The sequence below is a fragment of the Brienomyrus brachyistius genome, chromosome 7, assembly GCF_023856365.1.
Source record: "Brienomyrus brachyistius isolate T26 chromosome 7, BBRACH_0.4, whole genome shotgun sequence".
NCBI lineage: Eukaryota > Metazoa > Chordata > Actinopteri > Osteoglossiformes > Mormyridae > Brienomyrus > Brienomyrus brachyistius.
The window spans coordinates 22142775-22169850 of NC_064539.1; the positions used below are offsets into that span (position 1 = coordinate 22142775).

At 47.5% G+C, this 27076-nt stretch overlaps 1 protein-coding gene across 3 annotated transcripts; it reads left to right on the forward strand.

The window, feature by feature from the left end:
* Nucleotides 1–27047, forward strand: si:dkey-247m21.3 (5-hydroxytryptamine receptor 4). 3 transcript variants are annotated; one of them, XM_049021024.1, is made up of 7 exons: nucleotides 1–163; nucleotides 5768–5858; nucleotides 6137–6283; nucleotides 8012–8212; nucleotides 10037–10190; nucleotides 10342–10904; nucleotides 24947–27047. In XM_049021024.1, exons 2-7 carry the CDS (start codon nucleotides 5830–5832, stop codon nucleotides 25038–25040), a joined length of 1188 nt encoding a protein of 395 aa, XP_048876981.1. In that variant the 5' UTR covers nucleotides 1–163; nucleotides 5768–5829; the 3' UTR covers nucleotides 25041–27047. The 3 variants fall into 3 exon arrangements, with proteins under 3 accessions (XP_048876981.1, XP_048876980.1, XP_048876982.1); XM_049021023.1 differs by lacking the exon at nucleotides 1–163 and adding an exon at nucleotides 2921–2966; XM_049021025.1 differs by lacking the exons at nucleotides 1–163; nucleotides 24947–27047 and adding exons at nucleotides 2921–2966; nucleotides 19578–21579.
* The last annotated feature ends 29 nt before the right edge of the window (nucleotides 27048–27076 follow it).

Below are 27076 nucleotides of genomic sequence, written 5' to 3' on the forward strand. Positions count from 1 at the left end.
CGAGACGTGTAGGGCAGCATGTCGGTCGGGCTGTGTGCTCCACAGGCTCCCCCGCGTAGTGGCCGGCTGCTTGGAGGCTGTGCCCGGCTTTCACGGGAATATGAGAGTCTTTAGCGGCGCGGCGCGTCTCCCGAACCGCAGGACCGAGGCGCACGACCCGCAGGTGAGCAAAGTTGCCCTCGAATTCCGATGCGCTCCGGAATGTCGCTCTTCGCGGCCGGCGATCGCGTGGATCCTCCAAGTTGGAAAAGAGGTGAAGCGTCGGGGAAAAGGACGCTGTCTGTAAATATGAGCGTGCAGACGGTCATAGGATGGTGCTTAAATGACCGCCGGCAGCGCGAACAGCGTCGCGTCCCTCTTTGCAGCCAGTGTCCACAGAGATCCAACAGCGTGACTTGGAGCCTAAGTTGGAACAGTGACAGTGTAGCTGCATGCGCTCTGTGGGATGATAATATGTATCTAATTAATAAACAGTCTTAATCGTTACATTTATGTTTTCAAAATGTTTTGACGCACAGATGGCACAGACCATTTCAGAGTTAAAAAGTTGTAGATAGCAAATATTTTTGTAGTTTAAAGACATTTTTAGATTTGTTTTTTAAAAAGTAAATAGTCTTTATTGGCCGGTGCTGTTAATTATTAATGACGCCAAATAGCATTAGGAAACAGCGATTCTTTTCGACATTGAGCGTGTTTATCGGCCCTTCTATGTTTCGTTGGGGGTTACTGTGTAGGTATCGGACATATTCCCTTTAAATAAAACCTGGGGTAGCTCTTTCAGCTCTCCTGTTTTGATCCCGACTTCTCTATGTGTAGCTTTGCGCAATGAGTGTAAAATAGCAGTAATTTAAACGGATAAGCGATTTTGGAGGATGGGTGGATGAAGTAGTTACGTGACACGTATAGTGTCACACCGATTTCAGACGTGAATAATATAACCGATACCTGTTAGGAACGGTCAGGTACCTAAAGTCACAGGCTTGATTTGATGGCCTTTTATAAATAGTAAAAACGACATCACTTCACACAGATAGACTGGAAGGTGTACTGTACCGTGGGGACTTAAACTGCAAAAAATACTAATTTGGGAACTCGGTCCTCCACATTTGGCAGAGCGTTTGCTGCTTGTTGTACTGGCCAGTGCTGTTTCTGGTGGTTTACTCCCCCTTGTGTTATGAAGATTGAGTGACTGTGGTATCGTCGGGTGTGTGTGTGTCTCGCGGATCCACTGCGCAGAAACTTCTCTTTCATTTTGAATCCAAACAAATCTTCTGGGAGGTTCTGCAGGACCTTGTGTTACGTGTATGCAGAAGGCAAGCCTACGAGTGAGAGGTTCTTAAAAAAAAAATCAAGTCCCAGGTTTTCCGATGATTCTTTGGCTCCTAAATGGTTGCCCTGCACTTTAAAACAGGCTTTTGACAGTTATGGTCAACATTAAGTGGAAATAAGCTTATCATGTGTAATCGGAGCATATTAGCAAGGATGTGTACAGCCTACCAAAACATTATAGCTGGATAAGGGAGTGATCAATGTGATGTGTTCGATCAGGAATGCTTTCCCACATCTATTTGTATAGGCAGCAAATAGCTGCTTAAGGTGTTTTTAATGGATGGTAATTCACATCGACTGCAGTATGTTCTGATAGGTTTTACATTGTGCTGGATATTAGGTCATGCATTAGCACTTGAGCTACGCCCCCCTTCCTGAGTGACGTACAGGTAGAAATAGTGCATCTTGACATGCTTTAAGAGTCTGACTGGGATCTCCTTGCCTAACCATGAGACCAGGAGTCATCTTGTGTCTGATGGTCCTAGTAGGAGTGGACAGTTCAGCTGGTAGGTGGTGACCTTCTTGCCGTCTAACAGTGTTTGGGGTTGAACTTTGACGCACTCTCCCACTCTGAGGGAATTCGGTTGGGTCACCTGAGCCTCCCTGCAGTAAACTGTACGTCGAGACAGTCAACGTGAACATTCTGGAACCCTCTAGTACTCGTAATCCCCACCGAGTCTCACAGCGCTCCGAGACAGCAGCTTGAAAATAACATCGTTCTTATCAAACAAAAATCCGAATAATGGCTAGAGGTCAGTGCCGTGTGGTGAAAAATCTAGTGGCACGCAGCCTGCTATAGGATGCTGAGAACTCCTGCTTAGAGTGGTCCGGTCACTGGCTTCCTGTCTGCTCGGAGCGGTCAAGCAAGCTGAAGTAACTAAAGATAATTGATGCTGGTGATTTAGGAAAAGCCGGCGAGTCGTTTAATGTAGAATCTTTATGTAAAATAAGATCTGTTCTCAGCTTGGCCAGTGGTGCACAGTTACATCCCTTAATCTGTTCCTGCTTAATTAGCAATCTGCTAGTCGATGTGATTTTTTTTTCTTCATGAAGGTGGAGGAAGGAATCCAAAGACTAATGCTGAACTGGGAAGGCTTTCTGTCTGGGTTCCATCTCGGTCTGGTGCTCTGACACCTCAAACATTGCTGAAGAAGACAAGATGGCCCAGATGACCTTCCAGTTGGTGGACTTGGTGGAAAGGCGAGTTTAATTCAGAGAGACCAGGTCACTGACCTGGTTGACACTGTGGCAGCTGAGTGGGTCGGGGGTACCAGCCACATATAGTCTCCTCTTTTTGGAATGGCGGATCTTCTATCCCTTATTTTCCAATCGAATTACTTCCTGGAGAGGACCATGAAGGATGTGTCTCGGATGTAAGGAAGGAAGCACGACATGTCAGAGGCTGCAGTTACCTCATAAACGTAGACTAATCATCACAGATTGGCCACTTGGTAGCAGGTGAGGGATTGTGTGTCCTATTGGCTGTGCTATCCAACATCATCACGGTCGAGTCGGTCGGATATGGGAACTCCATGTGCTTCATTTGGAACTCCAACTCTGATGGTACTTAATTGAATAATGTAGACCGACCAAAAAGAGCTGCTGAAGAGCCCAGGAGCTAAATGCTGGAGATGTAGGTAAGGGTCAGAACCTTTAAATGGGGGGGGGGGCAAGTTGAGGTGCGTCTGAGACTTCAGGTGGAGTTGACCAGAGGTGGATAATCCAGGTCCAGAGAGTAAAAGTCCGGATCAAGATTTTGTTTCAACCAACCAGCTGAGTACTCTGACTGTCACTCTTTATAATCAACTGGCTGGATGAAACAAAATCCTGGTTTGGATATGCGCTCTCTGGACCGGAATCACCCGCCTCTGGAGCTGACCCTCTCTGGTCGTGACACCGTAAAGAGGCCTGTGAGCGAGATCACCTCTGACACCAGGAGAGTTTAGGATCTCAGGAATGATGCAGTGTCAGGATTTTCTCTGGAGAACCCCCTCAGCTTTGGTGAGGTCCATAACAGCACACATGCTCCACTAAAGTGGGGGGGGGGTGTAACCTCAGGGCTGCTAATGGCAAAATCACTTAAACATCTTGGATCCCACTGGATTCAGTGATCCAGGAGGTGTGAGGGGGCAGATCGATGTTTTACGCATGATCACTGGCAACATGCCATATGGGAGGCTATTTAAGTAAACCTCAGGGAAGCACAGTCCTTACTGGGGACCCAATAAGCGTTCTGTACAGCGGACCTCCAGGCCACCATCGCTGTTGGAATGTCTCTCTGTGTTTCCGAACGTGATTCTAATGATCAATTGCCTTTAAAATCGTGAAGGATTGCCAGATGTGGTCAGGAAACCTTGCAACCTGTGTCGAGACTCCAAAAGGAAATTGGACATTGAGATAGTTCATGTAAATGTTATTTCTAAAGCACTTTTAAACAATCAAAGTTTTCCAGAGTGCTGTACGAAATTAGTACAAACATAGCATTGGTGTGATACAATACAACCTTAAATAAGAAAATAAGACTGTCAATGATCAGCGCTAAAAGGCCAATCTATAAAGATGCATTGTTATTGTGATTTAAAAAGAGAGACTGCAGGAGAGGATCTAATCTCCAAAATAAGAGTATTCCAGAGATTAGGTGCATGCACAGAAAAAGCTGGGTCACCTTTTTGTTCATGCTGGGCTCGTAGTACAGAAGGTAAAGATCTGTCAGGAGATCTCAGCCCAACTTTAATCTCATGATTGTGTATCGGAAACACAGTTTTTACAGGGTTTTTTTAAGGGTTTTACAGCTGTGGCATTTGGTTGGTTGTGGGGGCAGATCTTCTCTTTAAGATAAGCTTGGGTGGCATTACAGTAATATGGTATCTTGACATTCCCCCCATGTTGCTTTTCAAAGTACCATCAAAATGCCATATACTGTGGAATAATGTCTGGAAGGTACGATGGTATGAAAAATTAGATACCGCCCAGGCCTACTGTAAATGGGGCCAGCTTAGCTGTAAGCTCAGCGTGCGTGTAAGAGCCATGAAGTGCGGTGAATCAGGCAGCGTCGGTGCCAAGCAGCATGGCGGACAGCACACCTGTCACTGGGGGGCTTTCAGCTCCCTGAAAATCATCTCAGGACCCATTAAAAAGAACCAACACTAAACAGAACCGGCGCTGTGATTCAGCAGAACCGAATGAAATGTAAATGATGATTCTCAGATCAGGTTCCTTCCCATCTGTGTGTTGGCGTGTGGATTTTCAGGTCATGTAGAACTTGTGGCAAAACATCTGGCTTCCTATGAGACAGTGTCAGTGTTGGGCATTTCAGGTCCTGAAACTGTAAATCCAGACCAGGATTTTGTTTCTACCAGCCAGTTCTGTCCGCTCTGAATGTGACTCTTTATACCCAGCTGGTTGGTAGAAACAAAATCCTGGTCTGGATTTGTACTTTCTGGACTTGAAACGCCCAACACTGCTGGTCATTCACAGTCATTTTGTTCAGTGGCTGAGGCATACCGCCATTTTCACTGCAGCATGTAAAACAGTGCAGAATCCAGGTAGAGCTGGGGTAGGGGGTGGTGCTGGGTTTGGAATAGGGCGGGGGGCAGCGTGTGCACCTCTCAGCTCAGGCTCTCTATCTCTCCGGAGCACTAGACAAGTGCTCATGTCGACACTTTGCATGACAAACGGGGCTCAGTGACAGGGACACTGGATGAGCAGTCTGCAGTGCTGTGCAGTGCTGTACACGCCTCACTATATAAACAAACACCGCTGTGCCCCTAGTTACTATTGTCTTTATAGGATGTGTTGACACTGTCCCTTTGTTTGGTGACCATGGTGCCGTGGGGATTGATGGTCATCCCGTGGTCGACCCCATTTATGGACCGGGAGCAACCTTTCCATCAGCGCTCGTTCGTATGCGGCGTCCGTGGCACTGTGCCTCGTGGGAGAACCTGCGCCGCGTGACGTGGCGGAACAGCTAGGCCGGCTACCTCCGTGCTTGGCAGCGCGCCCGCGAAGATTGTGAGAGTTTAGAGACTAGAGGCCCGTATTTTCAAAGAGCCGCCCAAACGTGTCGTGAATAAAAGCTCTGTGCAGCGGCCTGGCTTTACACACATTCCTTTGACAGATCTGTGGCAGAAAACTATTCAAACCATTAGCAGCAGGCTAATTGCAGAATTAGTTCAGCATGCTAATCGGAATGGAGCGGTTTAAAATAGAGCTGTTTAAACGGCAAAGTCCTGCTAAATGTCAGAGAGCAGCGCATACTCTAGATGCGGATTTCTGCATCGGTTTTTGACCCTCGACGTAAGAACAAAAATGCTGTCTTCAGAGTACAGATGATAATGTACACTATCATGCTTATTGCTTCTGGAATGTTCCTGGATTCCAGTTGGGGTTTCCCACAGCCTGACCCTGCCGGTGGGGGTCGTTCTCCCTGTGTCTGCAGCAGGGCCACGGCGTCCCGCCTGGAGAAGGCTCCGCAGAGGACCCCCATGCAGGTGATCAGCGATGGCTGCAGATTCAGACCCAACAGAGAAGTAAGGGGCTGAATATCCACTCGTAATTCTAACGGAACTTTTGTCCGTCCCGCCTGTCTTGGAAAAGCTACATTGTTTAATTTGATACACGGGGAATTGTCATTATTGTAATCAGGGAGATGATGAAATCCGATGAGCCTGGTTTCAGCTTAACGACCCAAGTGCCTCCCAGCATTGTCTGCTATTAGTTAATTAGACTGAGGGTTGCAATGAGTACATCACTCGGGCTGATTGCTCTTCTCGCCCAGCTCTTGTCACAAGTAGAAATGTTTCCACAGGACAGTCACTGGTGCGCTAAACACGGGGCACACGTTGCATCTCGCCGAGAAGATCGTCCTCTCCCTCTTCCTGGCCGCCATCATCGTCCTCACTGTCTTAGGCAACCTCTTGGTCATGGTGGCTCTCTGCAAGGACCGGCAGCTGAGGTGAGGCCTTCCTGCGACCCACGCGTCACCCCGGTGTTTTTGAAGTTTGACGCAGACGCTCCAGCTGAAGCGGTTCTCTGCAGAGTGAGGCTGTGAAGGTCCTTCCCAGGGTCGCCCTGCGGTCTGCCTGCTGTTCTTTGATTTTTGCTCCAGCTGAGGGTTCTCTCAGTACACTTGATTATTGTTGATTTTTTTTTTTTTTTTGTGACTTTAGTTTTTTTTTTTTTTTTTTTGGAAGTTTGTTTATATCACGGCACTTTGAATATGCAGTTTTTTGGCTCCTAATGTTCTGTACATTGTAAATCATAATTATTCTATTAGGTTATGTGTGTTGAATGCTGTTGACGAATTAAATAGCGGAATATGTGATAGGGGAGTTTATACTGTCATTTCACATGAACCAGCAGAAGTTAAAGTAACACATTTGAGATTATATTCACATGGCTGTGCCTGTACCACTCTTGCTTGTAATAGAATGGCACAGAAGCCTAATCAGGCGTACTTAATTAGGGAGCTGATTGCAATACAAGTTGGTGTACACTGTCCTTTGGGACTGTTTTGACAATCACTATATAATGCAATATATCACTATTATATTATACCCCACTACCCTGACCAGAATTATCGGTTGCAGGATGGATGGATGGATACATTACATTTTATTTTTCATTTCTTCACTCTGCATATGCCTGTTCCTGTCTCAGGTGACATGTTCTCTGACCCAGGACAAATAAAATATGTTTTCAAATGACCCCCAATTCTCTGCACACTTCCCACCCCCCAAGCACAAGGTCCTGGCTGGTTCAGAGGTGTCACCTCCTGCCCGGTACTGAATGGTTCCCGTCCTGCAGGGATGGTTTCTTGTCAGTGTCAGACTGGTGGTCTTTCACTAGCAAAACAAATGATTATTCGGCGAGGTCAGTGCTGTCGTGGGAAAGGAATAGAAAACATCTGCTCGCATCCATTGGACCGGAAGAATTAGATGAATTTTGTTATATAGCGTTCGGATATGGGAGCCCTATCTGTCAGCTGAGCTTATTCATTTTCTGGGTGGTTTATAAAAATTACACATGTAATATGCTTCTTTATACAGGTTAATATGTTATGTGCATAATACAACAATCAAACTTTCTTTAGCCAGATAATTAATACTTTTTATACAGTCTACACGGAAACATGAAGAGGTTTGCCAGTTGTTTTTGTCAGTTGCTTAACATTACAATGTCTCTTTTGTGTCATTTTTTTCCCTTTGTGCACAAAATTGCTGTGTTTGGCCTCCGGTGTCGTGGCGTTGTGCTGCGGGCCGCCCCTGTCCGCCACCGGCCAGAGAAACCTCGGATTTCCATCTTCCCAGCTCTCACTCCTTAGTCGACCAGGCCGGATTCCTGGTCCGTAAATATTTATGGGCTGCTTGAAGCCCTCTGGCGATTCGGTCTGTCTAGAGACTTGGTGTCCGAGCGTTGGGGGATCCATGGCACAGTTCCTGTGCAGGCACTATAGCCCCAAGGGGCCAGGCAGTCACCTGGGGCTAAAATGGAGCTCCAGCGCTGTGACGCTGTGATGTTCATAACTTACATTGTGAAGTTAAAGAAGGAAAACTAAAAGTCTTATAGTGACCTGCCATGAGACCCCACCCACCTCCATATCAAGCAGGTGCTGCACGGTCATCACGCTCCCTGAAGCGTCTCGGTTCTGCCTTCACTGGACTATCTCTGGCTGTGCTTGTAGGAAAAAGAAGACCAACTACTTCATAGTGTCGCTGGCATTCGCCGACCTGTTGGTGGCGCTAGTGGTGATGCCGTTTGCGGCCATCGAGTTGACCACGGGTAGCTGGAGTTATGGTAAGACCTGCTGCCTGATCAGAACCTCGCTGGACGTCCTGCTGACCACTGCCTCCATCCTTCATCTGTGCTGCATAGCACTGGACAGGTGAGAGCAAACTCACTCGCACACGCTAACGCCAACACAGCGATTCACCCTACGAGTGAATGTTTTTGATATTGAATTAATTAATGCTGCACATTTAAAGTCAGCTGATGGGCAAAGATTTTATGCAGATGTGATGTAAATCTGCCTCGCGGATGACAACTGTAAGGGATACGGACGATGCCCAGAAGCAGTGTGCGGAAGCTGTCCGCTCTCTGGAAGCTTACACCTCCTGTGGAGGCATTATCTGGCCACTTTGCATCGCTATGGCAACCACACCAGACACTGCAGCCATAGATACACGCATGTAAGCATGTAGTAATAGAGGGAACATGCCGTTATATTGCAGTAAAAGCATAGAGTTTGGTATTTCGTAGCTTTGTTTTGCTTTTCCATCTCTGGCTTGGTACTATCGGTGTGATTTCACGTCGTAATAACCTTGTACGCTGTGATACTTTATGGCGCTTATGTATTTTCAGACTGATTCTGAAGCTCAGCGAAGCAGCTCGGAAGGTCCCGTCACTATTTATTTGCATAAAGGGGTTTAATAACAGTTTTAACGATATTTCTCACTCGGCAATTGGGATGGAGTTTTAATGGTGCCCGAAAGTCCCCGTTCGTCATTCACTGCAGACGGGATTTACTTCATGAGTTTTTCAGTTAAATCTCACATAATGAAGCTGGAGCGACTGCACATCTGCTCAGCTCATTACACAGATGGGATCCCAAAGACATTTAACGTGTTACACAACGTCACCGCTGGAGGCTGATGTGCGCCCCCCCCCCCCCAACTGTGAAACCCACTGAGCTATTGTTCCGGTTTCCTGTTACTGTTCAGAGGTGCGGGTGGTCACTCCGCACACCGCCATTTGTCAGACCTCTCTTTTACCATCAGTTTCATAAATACCAGCACCAGATTAATCAGAGAATTTATTTTGGTTGAGTTTCCTTCATTCTGCCAGAGAAGGTGAAAGTGGGATTATCCATCCATTCATCCATCCATCCATCCATCCATCTTCTAAGCATTTATCCTGGTCAGGGTCACGGGGGTGCAGAAGTCTGTCCCAGGCAGCGCAGGGCACAGGGCCAGGGTCCACCCTGGGTGGGATAATCAGTGTTAAAATGCAACCACTGCCTTTTGAAATATCCGCCAGTCCTAGGAAACCATGTTGATTTTTACACAATCTGATTTTTAAGTTTCTTTTTTGTTGCGTGTGGAATAGGGCTAATCCCATCTCTGCCGACTGCGTGGTGTATGCATCACCTGATGCTGTCTCAGATGGGCAGATGGTGCTGCATGTGTGATGCATTTTTCTCCATTTGTGGTGGTTGTTGGGGGAGTTAAGGCACTTGGCTGTTTAGAGATTATCCTGGTCAAAGCGGACGGATATAAGCGGAGTGACAGGAGGAATGACAAGCAGAATGACAGAATATCCCTGTTGGACATCTAACTGGAATTTAGGCTTCGTTTTGTGTATTTATTTGTGTAATGTAAGTTATTAATTGCAAAACATGCATGCAGATGTTATAGGGTGGCACTTTGGCCTTATATGCCCAGGGTTGTGGAGCTGAATCCCATTTCTGCTATGTCTGTTTGTAGTTCGCATGCTCTCCTAGTGTGTGTGTGTGTGTGTGTGTGTGTGTGTGTGTGTGTGTGACTGTGCCCTACTATGGACCGGCACCCCCTCCAGGATGCACCCCAGCCTCTGTTGCCTGGGATGAAGTGGTTACCCCCTGATTTTAATTCCTGCTGCGAAATTATTTTGATGGCTGACTGTTTAAACCATTCATAGATTGAGTTAATTGATTAATCATATCGCACCACAGATACTACGCCATCTGCTGTCAGCCCCTGGTATACAGGAACAAGATGACGCCCATCAGGGTGGCTCTGATGCTGGGAGGGTGCTGGATCATCCCCTCCTTCATCTCTTTTCTTCCCATAATGCAAAGCTGGAATACCATCGGCATAGAGGACATTGTACGTAAGCGTACAATTAATAATCCGAAGCCTGGCACGTTGAATAGGGCACTTTTTCTGTGGTGATCAGCCTCCGGAAGGTCCCTAACCGTAATTTTGGATGTGTGTGCTCCACTCCTTGTCCCCACCCCCCCCCCCCCCCCCCCCCCAGATCAAGGAGCGGGAGCTCAGCCTGGCCGTCAACGAGACATACTGCATCTTCCTGGTGAACGGGCCGTACGCGCTGGTCTGCTCCGCCGTCGCCTTCTACGTGCCTCTGGGGCTCATGGCACTGGCCTATCAGCGCATCTACGTGACGGCCATGGCGCACGCCCGGCACATCGGCACGCTGCACCGGGCCGGCTCTGCCCCCGAGCAGCAGGCAGGGTCCGACCAGCAGGGCACCAGCCGCATCAAGGTGGAGACCAAGGCGGCCAAGACGCTGGCCGTCATCATGGGCTGCTTCTGTCTGTGCTGGGCGCCCTTCTTCCTCACCAATGTGGTGGACCCCTTCATCCACTACAGTGTGCCCTGGCAGGTGTGGACCGCCTGGCTCTGGCTGGGCTATATCAACTCGGGCCTCAACCCCTTCCTGTACGCCTTTCTGAACCGTGCCTTCCGTCGCGCCTTCCTCGTCATCCTCTGCTGTGGCGATGAGCGCTACGTCCGGCAGGGCAGCTTTGGACCCTCGCGGCAGTACCCCGCCTCCGTCAACGGGACATCCATCGCACTCAGGTAAGACCCTACGGCAGAAGGAGGAAACGTGCTTGAGATTGCAGGGTTACTGTCTGCTGCCTGTAGGGGCTGATCGCTCTCACCCCAAACACAAGGCGTCTGCTCCCGTTATGTTTCCCCGCAATTTATATTTCCATCAGGATTTTTTGGGGTTCCCTGTTTGGACTGCATACTCCCTGTGTTTACTTTGGCGTATGATCAGGGTGTCATTTGACGGTGTCATAAGGTGACAGTACATTTGAATGTTGCTCTGCTTGGCTGGCCTGAGTGCAGGAATTTGCCTTTGGCTCGCGGACGACTTGGTCTGGCTGATTTGACAAACATGTACGGTATGAAAAAAATGTAGAAATGGATAAAAAGGTGCACAGGCTGTGGTCTGATCGTGCCGATGAGAGCGACTGGGCTGGCAGAAGGTTTTCCTGCATGTTTAAAAAAATAAACGTTTTCACCCCCCCCCCCCTCCCGCCATGCACATTTCATTAAACGCTAACGTTAGCTTCCGGCACTGTGTCACGCAAAGCTGGGCTTTGATTCAGATACCCCTCCTCCTTCTTCAGAAGCCCCTTTCATTACGTCCTGGAGAAGATAGAAATGTGTGATAACCAGCACTGAGTAATGAGCTGGAAGACATCTGTGTGAACTGATTTTTTTTTTTTTTTTTTTATGTTATGTGAGCGGTTTGTGGAAATGTGAGAGGGCTTCTTCAGCAATGATCTTTACGCTTCCATGACAGCTAGTGGTGTGCCAAAATGCCAAACGTGAAGAAATTGACAACAGGCCGTAAGGAGGAGCAGTGTGGTCAGAACCTGCAGGGCACTAGACGCGAGATGATCCTGAACTGTGAGACAGCTGCATGCCTGGTGCTGATGATGTCATAATCGCAGCTCACAGGAGATGTGGCGGTGGGTGTGGCTGTGAGCAGGTACGTGTGGTGTAACCTGAGACGTATCATCCACCCACAGGATCATCCTTGTGGTACTAGTATTGTATTATGGGTAGCATTAGGGTTGCAAAATTGTGACCCATTTACCACGAAATGAGTCTTATGGGTGCAGTTCTACCAGTGCGACTTAAGACTCATTTCATGGCAACGGGTCATAATTATGGGATTTATATGTTACTTCCCATATATTACCAGTAATTCCCATGGAAAGTTTCCAACTTCCCCAGCTTAACTTCCCATGGAATGGAAATTTACCACCCCTGTGCAGCCCTAGGAAGCATTAAGGGTTGTGTGTGTCCGTTTTGAATCTTTCCACGATTTATTACACGTAAAAGGCTCCTGTTTCTATGACAGGAGAGGCAGAGCTTCATCCCACTAATCGCCGCTCATTGGCGTAAATTCACAGCCCGCCCTCGGAGCTGCTGTTCTCTCGTGTACTGGAAACGGATTTCTGGTCTGCAGCATCTGGCGTGACTTTCGTTTTGGCGCCTTTCTCCCCGATTCTCACCTACTGCAGCGTCACGCCTGGGCTCTTACGCTGTCCTGCTTACGCTTCCCTGCTGCCCACCGGAGTCTGTGTTCGCTGCTTAAGTCATTACCAGGGGTAATGCAAGACGAGTGAATGATATCAGCCTGGCTAAGGTCTGTGTATCTGAACGTGTCTGAAACACTAAACAGATGCCCCCCCGCCCCCCTTTTCCGCCCGTGATCTGATTACCTAAACTCGACGGGACACTGAGTCAGGCCAGATAGCACTTCAAGAAAAATTACAAGGTAGGGGGCGGAAGAGTGTAACGTACCCGAAATAAACATGGCCGACCTTATTCTGTCTGAGGGGGTTGCGCTGTTGGCTGTGTTCATCGGTCACCTGACCGCTTCTGTTTGTTTTCAAGCCGTCATTTAATTAGGAGTTGGCTTACAGGTGGGGCGCCGGGTTCGGACATTTCCTGTCTGGACATTGAGTGCCAGCGAGCAATCTGTAGCTGAGGCAACAGCCCTCACTCAAGCACCTGCCCCCAAAGTTTAGTCCTTTCTGCTCGAGCGAGACACGGACCGTTGATTTCTGGACTGAAGTCGTTATTTGGATTGACTATGTCTTCTGTGGGGGCATCATGGTGGTGCAGTGGTTAGCACTGTTGCCTCACACCTCTGGGACCCGGGTTCGAGTCTCCGCCTGGGTCACATGTGTGTGGAGTTTGCATGTTCTCTCCATGTCGTCGTGGGGTTTCCTCCGGGTACTCCGGTTTCCCCCCACAGTCCAAAAACATGTTCAGGCTAATTGAAGTTGCTAAATTGGCCATAGGTGTGCATGTGTGAGTGAATGGTGTGTGAGTGTGCCCTGCAATGGGCTGGCCCCCCATCCTGGGTTGTTCCCTGCCTCGTGCCCATTGCTTCTGGAATAGGCTCCGGACCCCCCGCGACCCAGTAGGATAAGCAGTTTGGAAAATGGATGAATGGATGTGTTTTCTGTCATATGTTGACAAGTTGAGGTAGGGTGACTGAGATGGATGTGGATGCTAAAGGACAGGGATCTCCAGCGGTGTTTACAATGAGAGCTACTTTTACAAAGCAGCGCATAATGACAGCATGGCGTACGTTGTCCAAGATAAGGTCAATACATACACGTATGCGCAAAATCCAAAACAAACACATCCGATATCTAGTAAGCATTATGCATGCTAGTCATTGGCTCCCAGTGGGCTGCTAGTTGGTGGAGGATGAGGGCATTACTGACCATTGCTCATTCAGCTACATAAATGCTGTTAAAAGCCACTTCTGAAACCCCGTGTTACGTTTTACTGATTCGTGCAGGTGAACATTAGCTGCATCTGTTTAGCTGAGGAGCCTCTTCACCCTTGGGATATACACGTGTAAATGGCCGGCCCATCGTAACCTCGAACCCTGTTGTCTCATTAAGGGTTTTCATGCATTACTTTTCCACGTACGCTTTTGGTTGTGGATGAGGGAACGTGACGTAAATTTCATCATCAGAGATTGGCTGCAGACGGCTGCTGTCGTAGGCCAGTGTGTAGGCCAGATTTTCATGTCTAGCGGAATCTGTGCATGTCAGTGTGCATCGACCGTGCTTGTGCAAGATAACCGATTAGGTATTTTGCCGTAAGGATTTCATACTGTGGTACACCTTACCATAGTTCCGCCCAGGCCTTGACTAATGAGTTTTATCAATTTCACTTCGCTGCTTGTGTTTCAGTTTGTCGCAACACACCTGCCCCCTTCTTGCTCTGATGGAATATCACTGCTGCATGCATGCATGCATCGGCCGCGGGCATCCGCAGCCCAAAAGCGTAACACTGAAAGGTGAAGCATGAACTAGGCTTTAGCTGCCTTCACGCTGGAGCTGAAAGTTGGGAGCTCAAAGCAGCTGCAGCCCCTGGCTGCTTCTCCGTCTCTCTCCAGGTCCTCCGCCGCATATCTATTGGGTCTGAGGGGGATCGGTGTGCCGCCTGTTTGTGCCCACTCCATCTCCCAGCACCCGCTCGCCGATCCGGCTGTGTGGAGGAGTCGTATAGCCTCTGGGTCTATCTGGGCCCAGGCATGCCTGTGTATCATACAGTTATCTGGGTGTCTAATTCACATAGAACCACCAGAACCGGGCCCCTAACGTATATCCTTCTTGCCATACGGCTCATTTATGTGTCTGTTCTCGTTCCTCTCCACTCACGGCTGGGTGACCTGAACAGAAGCTCAGTCTAATACAATCAGCCCCCCCCCTCCATGGTAACATTTATTACAGTTACAAGAGCTTACTACTAAAAAGCAGCTGATGACTATAGATGGAATAAAACAACAGAAATTCACATTAGATTCACACACAGTAAATCTTACTGGTACCTGGGGGGTCTTCTGGAGACTGGAGATGACCTTTCCCTTCTGCTGGTTTAACTTTGCAGTTGAGATCCCCCCCCCCCCCAATCATGCTTATGGGCTCCTAGGGGGGGCTGGCTCAGAAATACCAGGATGTATTTTCAGAGCCCGGTCCTTCCAGAGTGAATGATATGAAAGCAGTCACACGTCACTTTACTGGTGTCATTGGGCAGCTTATGTGGGTCCATTTCACAGCTCACCTCGAAGGTCTGCAGTTTTCTGCAAGAAGGTGAGAGAGCAACCGCCTGGACAGAGGCGGGAGCAAACAAGAGACACCAAGCAGCCTCGAACACAGGCTCTTCCAGAACTTTCTGGACCTGGATCTTTAAGCAAGTCTTCATTAAACGTAATGGCAACGGTGTCCTTCCAAAAGCTGAGTGTTCAGAAATCCATTACTTGACCCATGATGTCAGACCAGGTAGCTCATTCCTAGGCAAGTTTGGTGCCTGGCTGGTGGGGTCATGTGTTTTCGGGTCGTAGTTTGGACCGTGCTGAGCTAAGTACTGAACACTTTCATGTATAAGCGGCCTTCAGATGTGGAACAAAGCAGTAATTGAGATGTCACACATTTCTCATGACCTCCCCAGATGCTCCACTGACCTGTGTCTATGCACATTGTCAAACTACATACCGAATGTTACTACAACGTAGGGCGCCACACAAAGGCTGGGGCGAGTACTACAACACCCCAAAAACTCACCTCAGGTGAAAATATCCAGTAGATTAATGTTTAGTTCCTCATGTTTTGGACAAATGTGTTGCAGCACCAACTTTCTGGCCAATATCCTTTTCCTACATAATCTGAATTTGAAGGGATATTATTCCTGTTGCCTGGGAAACTGTCCAGCTGCTGGTGTTAGTACAGCCGTACAGAGTAACCGTGTGGTCGGTGACTGTTTTGCTGAGAGATCGGGAAGACGAGAAGCTACCTGCAGATCAAGCGCAGTTAATAATAATCGCATTGCAAGTTTCCCTCAGCTGCTGCGGTGCAGCATGCGGCTAACGTCTTGGCTGCAATAGCCTGTGATGACTTATTGAAGTGGTTGTCAGTGAGGATGCAGCCATTAGTGAATTTGACTGAAAGGGTTTGCTGACGTCGGGAGTGGCCCTTGGGATGCCTGTAAAGGGAAATGTCTTGATCTGCAGTGTGGTAAATCACATGTCTTTTGCAGAGTGACAGCAGAATATCAAAGGAAGGCACCATAATCCATTATGATTACAGGTGAATGGTATGTGAGCAGTGCGGCGTGGGTGTGGTGATCCGTATCAGTGGTTCTCAACCTTTTTTGCACCGCGACCCAATTTATACCCTGCCAGCTCAGTCGTGACCCTATGTCAAGTATAGGTTTAAATTAACACTATGATCAAGCACGCAGTGTGCTCTGCGATTTACACCAATCGATGCCTGTCGCACAAATCTGATTGGATGTGCCAGTGAATTTCAAATGAACCATCTGTGGATTGGCTTCTTGGAATGGTTGCGTGTTAACTGGTTTTGTGCTAAGCATGTGCAGACCCAAGACCCTTTCACATAGGTTAATTCTAGGATTGGGGCTGGGAAATAGGAGTTTAAAATACTTACATTTCCAACTCTGCCTCGCGACCCTTTCAGAACTTGAAATTTGAGTTGTGACACGTAGGTTGAGAACGGCTGATCTATGTATATCACCGGTTTACTTAATATTAAAAGAAATACCATGTAAAAGCCCTTCAGTGCATAGATGAGCAGCTCCATAAAAACGCTCTCTTTCTGTGATTGCTAATCGCCATGGCTACAGTTACTAAGGGAGAGCCACAGTAGGTGTGCACTTGACATTTTAGAACTTTCAGGTCCAATCCACATTCAAGGGGATGGTTAGCTATTTCAGTTAAGGTGGCATGAAGCAGTCCTCTGCCGCTGCCACCGGTGCCCCCTTCGCACGTTACGGCCATCGGATGAATTTTCACGCTCCCAGATAAATGCTTGATTTCTTTCTTAGTTTCTCTGCAGCCTACAGATCTCCTTCCAGATATGATGAGCAGTTTTCCTGTGTTTTTTTTTTCTTCAGTCTGGTCCCTGTGGTTCTGCTGTTTGTATCTGGCATCTAAGAGTGGGTCGGTGTCAAAGATTGATCTTAGAGGTCTAGTAGCTCACCAGGAAAGCCATGCCAACATCTCGCTGAAGCTGAAGAAAATACAAGCAAAGCTTTATAAGAGCAAAGGCACAAATCAGCACACAGCTCTTACACAAGACCTCTGCCTGGCGGGAGGGAGGACCAAAGGGCTAGATTTTGCCTGATTTTACCTTTATTTAGCCGAACTAGCCTCGGAGTCGCCTACACGCTCCCCAACTCTCTTGCAGTTCCAAGAAAAATCAGATGCATATTTAGAAACATGATTAATTTCTGATTATGTGTGAATGAATCATCAGCATATGGGTTGTAGAGAAATTTCACCAGTGTGTTTTTGGCGCGTAAATGGGTGTTCGGGATAGGGCTGTCATCTGGAGAATGGCAGAGAATGGCAGTCAGAAGTTGTGTGGCATTTTCGGCTGGTCAGAAAGGCAGAGAGAGCAACTCCCTGCTTGTTCTTCTCAGTTTTACAGCCCTTCATAGAGGCACTAAGCCAACCGATGGCTTGCAAATGGCAAACAGATGTTGAAAGGCAACTTGAAAATTGTTTTTTAATGCCCTGGTTGCCAGTGTACAAACATGACCCCTTTCCTGCTGCCCTGGGTTAGATTCAGATTCACTTGTTAGTGTCTGGAGTGAATCCTGTAACTGAACAGTTTCATCTGCCCCACATTCCTGGTAAGGATGGTGAAAGAGGTGCAGGCTGGAAAAATGAGTGTCCATTCCAGGGAGAAATACATGGAAAAGCAAGAAATTACCAGCGCAAATGTAAGTGTTGATTCGGCTCTTCTAATGTGTTTGTGGCTGGATTGAGTTCTGTCAATCTACCTGTCAATCATCACCTGAAAATCCACCTAATTCTTTTATCTGTAATCTCCAGTTAAAAAGCAGAATAGACCTGTCTCTTTGGGTAAGGAGGGAACCCAAGGCGGGAGACAGTGTGATATCTGGAGTGAAAGAACACAGAAAAGGAGAGAATTGACACAAATTGCTACCCTGTGCTGCATGAATCATACACAGAACTGGCCATAGTTTTCTCAGAGTAAGAAAGTCGTCCACTAGCATTTCTGCTCAGAAATAGTTGTGCTCAAATTTGTATCAGTAATCTGTGAAGAGAACAGTGTGTGCCGAGTAAACAGCTAGTACCTCTTTCTACTCTCACTGTGTGTGTCCTTCATGTAGAGATGTACAACATATCGGTAATATATCGGTATCGGCAAATATTGGTAAAAAGTGAAGCTATTGTCATTGGTCCGATGTATCAATTTTGGTCAATATTGTCAATATTTAGACTGTCGGTAGTCAAAGTCAGCATCGCCACGGCTAAAGACACAAAAGGGCACGACGGCATTGGATGAGTAGCCAATTCCACAGTGGAGGACGAGGGATTTTGTCTCATTCACTACTCATGAGAGCTCTCAAAGTACCGGCCCACAACATGTTTGTAATCTGTTTTTAAATCTGGCCTTTAGCGTCGTCCTGCTAATCTGCGCTAATCTGCATTGTTTCGCTGCTGGCACTCCTCCTGCGGCTCAGACGTTAGCCGCTTCTCAGTTTCGATAAGATAAAGATGAGAAAACCTTCGATTAAAGAATGTGGAATTTGATTTTTGTTGAAGATGCCTCTGACTGGGAAAGACGTACAATAACATGTTAAAGGATCAAATATCTCTCAGTTGACACTTTTGACCCTTTAAGTGTCCATTAAAAAATATACTGATAAGTCATTAAATATTTCCTATTCAGACAATATGCTGAATCTGTTCAGTTTGAATTTGTTGACAGGACGGAATCCAGTTGACAAATCACACAGTACAACTTAGTAAAATAATTTGGTGTATGATATAACTCAGATGTTTCCACTTCTATGTGTAGCTGGAAAATAATAATTAATAATGCATTAATATTGCATTGCATTGTATTGTATTGAATTTTATGGTGCGAGCAGGGTGACGCTTTCATTACTATGAGGTCAGAGGACCAATGAGCATGAAGATCATTTATTCTGAAATCGCTTTGCTCTTCAGACAAAGTAAACAAAGCCGAATGGAGATACGTCCGTTATCCACAAGATACTGGAGGAAAGATGGCTGACTCTGAGAGTGGGGCTGTATTGTGTCACTCTGGAAATGGCCTTGAAGTGTGACCTTAATAAATACAGCCACCCGGCTGATGTTATGCGGGGGGAGTCCTAATATAGCCGTACAGAATGTACGGGTTCGTAGTTTCAGCTGGGAATAGCACGCCTGCGGAGATGTTTGCGTGTTCAAGTCGTATTGGCAGACAGGAGAACTAGCTTGAGATGGCCGCAGCCTTTGTGTGGAAAGTGACATAGCATAGTGACATAGCATAGTGACATAGCATAGTGGGGGCAGGATGAGGTGGAGATGGGCAAGGTTGGTGTGGGTCTGAGTCAGGCCCACGGTGGTAAGTGCTAACACAGAGGGCCCATCGATACAGCTATGCAAGCAGATTATGAACAGAATTCAACCCCAAGCCTGTAACCTTTTCAGTCCTCAGTCCAATTTGCAGTTAGACCGCAGACTCTGCCTCTACCTATTTTCTTCAATTAATTAGTAAGCATTAGGGTACCTTGCGGCAATGCTGCCAGAAGTCCTTACTGAGTGAGGTGCTCAGCGTGAAGCTCACTGCCGATTAACGGCGTCTTCTATAGCGTGTTTATAGGTTCTGTCTCAGAAATACGGATTGAATGTAAATTTCTCTAATTCTGCAGGTCTTTGCATGGCTGTGCAATGGAACAGAACTCGGGGTCAACGCCTGGGTGAAAGGGTTTGGAGCCCCTTGGCAAGAACCCGGGCTCCGGAAAGCTGTGAGAGACCTGTGGAATTCGCAGTATGTCTGCTACAGAGACGGGTGACTCACTGTGGCCCCCTCCCTTCATGCCAAAGACTCCCCCTCTTTGCCTGTGCACCTTAGAAACATAATTAAAATGGATGTGGCCAGGTGGCCCAGCAATTAATAATAATGCCATAATTTGCTGGTCCTTCAGAAAGAGCTGAGTGTGTGCTGTCGACATGGCAACCTGGTCCGATTTAGCACGACTATAGACAGGCCTGCAGGAAGTAAGACAACATCTTTCATGGGTAATTACACCAAAGGCTCCAGGAACTAAGCCCAGGAGTGAGCCTGCTGTTGTACCCTTTGATCGCGAGCATCTCCAACAGAATCATACTAAAGTGATTTTCTTAATCGCCAGATGTTATCATATGCCCATAAGGGGAAATATCTCTAACTGGCACGTCCCCAAAATTCACTGCAGTGTAGATCCGTATCACTGCAGACGTAAGGAACAACAAAGGGACTGATAAAAATGCATGACCTGTGATCTTGGTTTATGCATGACAGAATTTGCCATTGGTAATAGTAGTAATGCTTCTTCCTTCCCTCTGAGAGGAGTCTGACTTCCGAAAATTCGAATCAAACTCCTGCTCCCGCAATACAGGCGCCTAATGCCCCAAAGCAGCAGGCCTGGCACCCCATATCCTCAAAGCGTCTTCTACGGGAGCCCCCGAGGAACACAGCCGTATGCCTTTACGAAAAACCAACAAAACACATGTGGACTGTTTGGACAAACTCCCATGAATCCTTCAATATTCTTGTAAGGTCCAGTGTTCCATGGCTGGTACAGAATCTGTATTGTTCATCCAGATCGGAGGTTTGACCAAAGGATGGATGCTCTTCTACAGTACCCTAGCATAGACCTTTCCAGGGAGCTTGAGGAGTGTGATCCCCTTGAGTTTGAAACACATTCTCTGATCCCCTTTCTTAAAAATTGGGACCACCCCAGTCTTCCAATCCAGAGGCACTGTTCCCAACGTCCATGCAGTGTCCAAGAGACCTATCATTGAAGACAACCTAACAGCATCAAGAGCCTTCAGGAATCTCACCCATCCGCAGAACTACTGAAGAAATTTTTGACTACCTCGGCGACCTTTGTCCTACTGACGCACAGCTCTTCCTCCAACTCTACTTCCTCCATGGAAAGTGTGTCAGTGGGATTCAGAAAGCCCTCAAAATATTCCTTCCACTGCCAAACTATTCCCCCAGTTGAGGTCAACAACACTCCATTCCTGCTGTAAACATCATGGCAAAGCCCTATTTCCCCCTCATCTGACAGTTTGCCAGAATCTCTTACCGGCCGAGTGCAAATCATTTTCTATAGCATTACTGAACTCCTCCCACAGCCGAGTGTTTGTTTCCATAACTGCCAAAGCCACGTTCCACTTAACCTGCCGGAAACTGTCAGCTGCTTCCTGAGTCCCAACCAAACTCGACCAGCTAACCAAACTCGACCAGCTAACCAAACTCGACCAGCTAACCAAACTCGACCAGCTAACCAAACTCTGAAGGCCTCTTACTTCAGGGTTATGGCTTCCTTTACTCCTGTTCCACCACCAGGTTTGGGAGTTGCTGTCTGGACAGGACCCTAACAACCTTGCCACCACAGCTCTGCATAGCTGCCTCAGCAATGGAGATGTGGAACTTCTGCTGTAGACAATCCCCTGAAATGGGCTTCTGCCAGATGCATCCAGAATACCCTGACAATACGTTTGGGTCAGTTAGGTTTGTCTGGCATTTTTCCTCCACCATCTGATCCAATTCTCTACCAGGTGGTGATCATTTGACAGCCTAATGCCACTCTTCAGCCGAGTGTCTAAAACACATGGTCACAGATCCGGTGGAATGATATTAAAATTGATCGTCATTCTGCAGTCTGGGATGCTCTGGTGCCAGGTGCGCTCATGAACACCCTTATGCTTGAACAAAGTTGTGTTGTGTTGCGTGTGGACAAACTGTGGTTCGCACAGAAGTCCAGTGTCACTGCCCAGCTTCAGATGGGAGAGGCCATACCTACTATTCACACCATTCCAGGTCCCACCGTCTTTACCCAAGTGAGTGTTAATATCTGCCAGCAGAACAATGGAGTCCCCAGTGGGGGCACCTTTCAGCACTCCATCCAAGTTCTCCAAGAAAGCTAGATAATCTGAGCTGGTGTTCGGCACAGACAACAGTCAGGACCCGTCCCCGGACTCAAAGTCAAAGGGAGACGACCCTCGTTAGCTGGGGTAAACCCCAACGTACCAGGGGGCTATGAGAAAACCAACACCTGCCTGGCGCCTATCACCAGATGCACTAGCGCAGGCTCCATTCCCCTCCTCTTAAGCTACTTTTGGTAGCCAGGGATCGGTCCGCCAAGGCCTCTGCTGATCGAACCCAAAATGCATCGGATCCTTATGGCTCCTCCTTCAGGTGCTGGCCCCACTGGAGAACAGTTCCATTTCGCTCATTTGGGCTGTGCACGGCTGGGCCACATGGGTGAAGGCCTGACCACCAGGAGCCCACCGATGAGCACCCCCGCCCCCCACCAGGCCAGGCCCCAGGACAAGACCCCGGTGGCCCTTTTCCAGGCAAAGTTTCTGGCTCCTTGATGTTGGGTTCCATAAATGGTATTTGAATCGCCCTTAGTCTGACCGCTCACCTAAGACTTATTTGCCATCTAAGACATTGCCAGGGGCAATTACTCCAGACAACGTAACTCCAAGGATCACTGGAACACGCAAACTCTGTCGCCACGCTAAGGTGGCAAGTCATGGAGGGGCGTTTCTTTATTACTTTTTCAATCATATTCATTGTCGGATTAATGTGCTAGAACATTTTGATTTTGTTTTTATAGCAGAAATGCAAAGATATGTTTATTTTTCCAGGACAGTTGGAATAACTTGTTCATTTGTTTTGGACGATTGAAGCCCCTCATCTTTATAGAGATATCTCTCTTCTTTTTGGGAACAAAAAAAATCTTTTAACTGTTTCCAAATCGTATGGACAAATTTTGATTAACTCTTGTTCCAGACAAAATATTTCCATGATGCCGACTATATGGATGGGGTTGGACCAGGGTACAATCCTATTACCTGGTGCTGCCCTATTTCCCGTTCGATTCCTTGTTAAGTTACAGCAATAATTTGATGGGTGGGGGGGGGGTTCAGCTGTAGCTCTCGGACCGAGCTGAAAGTGAAGCACTCTGGGAAAATGCGGCATTGTTTTTACCAGGTACTAAAGGTTTAGGGTTGTCCTAGCAGTCATTCATATGTGAAGTATAAGTACAAGTAGAATTTATTATTATTATTTATATTTAGGGACCAGCTCATGCAGTTGTTTGTGTCTGTTGTTCACTCTTAAGTCACTTGTTTTTTTTTTTTTAAACATCTTTTAAAGTTCATAAGCCTTATATTGTAATATTGTATATTGTAACTGGGTATGGCATGCCGCTCTCAAGAGTGCATGAACGACGATCGCAGTCCAGGATTCAGGCACAGCCTGTGGGGATTGCACAGCTGATGCTAATTTGGTTGATTTATATCTTTGTGATAACGTACAGATTCTGAACACTGATAGATGTCATTATGAGTGCCAGGCAGAGTCTTTGTTATTGATATTTAGGTGCTTCATCCAAAGGAGCAGTCTCGTGTTTAGCCTGTTTTTACAGCTGGATATCATAATGCTTGAAAACTCGTTGAAAGGTACAACAGCCGAATCCCTTTGGCGCCATAGGGCCAGTTCCTTAAGTCTTCTTGCCGTTCCTGTTACCATGGTGAATTTGAGGCCCCAGGAATGAAGTCGGGTCCTCTCTAGCACACATTCGTCACCCTGCTATAAAAGATTGTCCGCTGACGACCCTCATCTCGTCCTCTGTGCTAAACTGTGGTCTCTCTGGTCCTTTTCCCTCAGTCATTTTAAGATTGGTTTTCATTAGTCTCATTAGGTGTTACACATTGCTGTGTATTCAACAGTTTTTACAGACAGTGCCATGAAACTACACACTGTATAGATGATATAGAGACAAAGTTATTTAGCCAAATCCCCATGAACTTCTTAGAGATCCAGAGTTGTCACTCATCTAAGAATCCCATAAAAGCTAAGGAAAATACCAGGACTGACACTGGTGAAGGCCTGTGTTTTGACAGCGAAAGGGTTCCCTTACCAAAGTTAATTTTGTTCTGTGGAAACCGCTGCGTATGTTTGCTTTCCTCCTCCTTCTGCAGATGGCTTAATTGAGGACCCTGGTGGTCTCCTTGGAGGCCTGACAGGAAGGGTGTTCACAAAGCATCTGAGCTACATTCCTGGGCTGTAGAAGGGCTTTCGGACCGGCACTAAAAAGCCTTCCCTTTGGCTGTTGCTTACTGTGGTCTGATAAACGTCTGGCTTTAGCATGACCCGATGACACTAGAAAACAGTGGGGTGGCGTGAGAGGTTTTCCGTTTATTGGAGTCGGTTAAGGAGGCCTGCAGCATCTCTCTCGGTCCCTTTCTGCATTTTAGGGGCGTTCAACCAGGGAGACGGAAGCCCCCATTGCCGCTTTCTGTCCAGTTTGTCAGGCTGTGGTCCATTTATCCATGCAGGACCAAAGAGAAGATCAGAGAAGGGGCAGGGCAGACAGTCCGCCAGCTCGCACCTCGGCTGGCAGCTGGTGGGAAGATGATCTGGCTCCCAGAAACACATGCGATGGTCCTGGTATGTGGGAGAGGCACGGGGCACAAACAATGGTGAAACAGCCCAGCACTTGGACTGAGTACAGCATCTGATCTAATGAGAGCTTGCCAGTGTTTACATCCTCCAAAGAGCCCTTCTCTCTGTTACCTGTATCGTTGCCATGGTGCCCCATTTTTGTAAATAGTACAGCCTTATTGTGCGTCTAACCTTGGCCGTCCTGTGTTAAGCGCTCCGGTTAACCATGCACCGTCCCCAGGCGTAGACTGACGATGCCGCGCTCTGTCAGGAAAGGCCGATAATCCCACCTCTTGTTCTTGCCCTCCTTGTTCAAACAGAAGACTCTATTATGAAACGCGGCAATACACAAGGTTTGAACAGAAAGCCATATGTCAGCCCATTGTGGACGTTACTGTAATCCTCCAGGGGCGTGCTGGGAGGCGAGGATCCGCATTCGGCGTGGCAGTGCAGCCGCTGACGTGCTTTCGCAGCTGGTTCACTGCAGGCACCCGCCTTTCTTGTACCAGGGGCCCATGTCCCCTTGAGAGGTCCAGTGAGCGGCTGCTTCAACCCGTCTCTCTCTCCCTCTCCTAGGTTGGTTTTCCAACCCAGTCCGGCCCAAAGCGACAACAGACAGCGGATTCTCTCCAGTGAGCTGGAGTCTCAGGAGTCACTGGGCACCACGTAGTGAAGCCAGCTGACTGGGGGCAAGGCCCACCTGGGACCGTTCACGTGGACACGATCAGAACGAACAGCTGGAGCAGGCTGGACATCGGACAGGGACCTCCTGATCGAGCTTTGCTTCTGGTAGACCTCACCTAAGGAGGAGGGACTCACTAATGCTGGGGGACAGCTGCCCCCCTGCCCCCACACTCTAGGACAAGGGAACTTATTACCTCCCGTTAGGTATGGATTGTATAGCCAGAGTTCTCCCCCCATTGCTTGAGCTTGGGGGGGGGTAGCGAACTGATAAGATTTTATTTGTACATTGTGTGTCAAAGGGACGGTGGTGGACTTCAAAAGGACCAGAGACGGTACTGAAAATGCAGAAACATCAAGGTGCTCTCCATACTTTAGAAGGCCATCAACAGGGTTTCCATCTGCACTCCAGCACATACAGGAGATCAAATGCTCCAGTAACCCAAAAACCTGGGAGAAAACAGCACTACCAGGAGCCCAGCAAAGCAGCAGGCAGACCGGATCGCATTCTGGGGATCACTTGGCACCCTAACACTTCCCAGAAACACAAAAATGGCCACAGCAAGTAGCTGGGCCAGCGTGAAGCTTTCCAGTCACCGATGAGGTTCTGGTTCTTCGGGGGACGGACTGGCAGGTCCACCTGTCCTCAGCATTTCACCTCAATGGAGGCAGCAGGGGAATCACGTCACTGGTGCATTTCTCTACCACGAGCTCCAAAACAACTCAAAAGGAGCACCTCTCCTATTGTTACTATGTGACAACCTTTCACTGCCGAGCTCTGCATTGTATTAGTGTGATCTCATGACAGCCGATAGTGTCGGAGTTCAAGAGAAACTGGCATCCAGCTCGCTTTGTCCCACGACTCTGCATGCACCAGACTCCATGTCAAATCAGATGACTGCGTAAAAACCTTTGTACACGAGTCCAGTGGTGTGGCTTCTAAGCTCCGTGGAAAAAGCTGCAGGGGAGACTCCCTTAAGTGCTTCGACGCTGCCATTACACCCTGACATCTGTCCACATAATTATATATTAAAGCCTTTCTCCTGGACTCCGAGCTAATTTGTGCGTTCAAAAGAAAAATGTAAAAATTTCACAATTTCACATGACAGCGGTTTGTTTGAGTGCTGAAAACACAGCCTACCCCCACAAGAGAGATGGGAAAAGCTGAGACCAGCATCAGTTGTGAGGGTGAAGGTCAGAGCCAGGACCTGCAGCTGGAAACCAAGAGCAACCAACACCACATCACTGACGAAACCTTCACCCCAAATGCCCAAGCTGGTACATCTTCATGTTCACACACACACACAGGCATTTTTAAAAACGGTCTTTTTCCTCCTCCACATGAAAAACGCTAAAACATGGTGTCAAGAGCATGCCAAACCAGCAGGGGGCGATAACTAAAGCCATGTTGGCCAATCAGAAGCCTTATTACCAGCTCTGCTAGGCTAAAACAGAGCTAATGTAAACAGTGAAGGGCGTACGCTCTGACGCAAAACAAGCTGGACAATCTGACGTTAAAAGCCAAAATCTCCGTTTTCCCCAATCTACACTGAAAACCTTATACATTTACAAAATCTCTATTTTCAGTGACAAAACACTGTTTGCGCGTGTGGTCAAAAAGGCCAGAACGCATAGAAAGCTACATTTTTTAAAATACTCATGTATGTGTAGACAAGGCTTCAGAGATCGACCTAAAACCCGGAAAAGCAGTTGTACGCTGACCAAAGTGCAGTTATGTCAAATTCCAAAAATGAAGTGAGGAACATTATAATTTAAATATTTATTCAGGACAGAGGAAAGCTAAAAAAAACATAAAAACATGCTTAAGTACTTTTTGCACATTTATACTGTATAAAAAACCCTTTCACAGCAGGCATATTTACAAAGTGCATCATTGGATAACTGCTTTTTTTAAAAGAGCCAAACAATCAAGGTAACTGAAAACCAAGTAAAAACAGGTAAAACACTCCCCAGTATCTTTTTAAAGAACCCCCACCTCTCACAAAAAAGAAGATGCAGCAGTCA

What these genes read in the sequence shown, in the direction of transcription:
- si:dkey-247m21.3 (XM_049021024.1), top strand. Translation starts at nt 5,830, where the DNA reads ATGGCTGCAGATTCAGACCCAACAGAGAA. An exon ending in TGCAAGGACCGGCAGCTGAG is followed by an intron (nt 6,284 to 8,011) that starts GTGAGGCCTTCC and finishes CTGTGCTTGTAG; the next exon opens with GAAAAAGAAGACCAACTACT. An exon ending in CCATCGGCATAGAGGACATT is followed by an intron (nt 10,191 to 10,341) that starts GTACGTAAGCGT and finishes CCCCCCCCCCAG; the next exon opens with ATCAAGGAGCGGGAGCTCAG.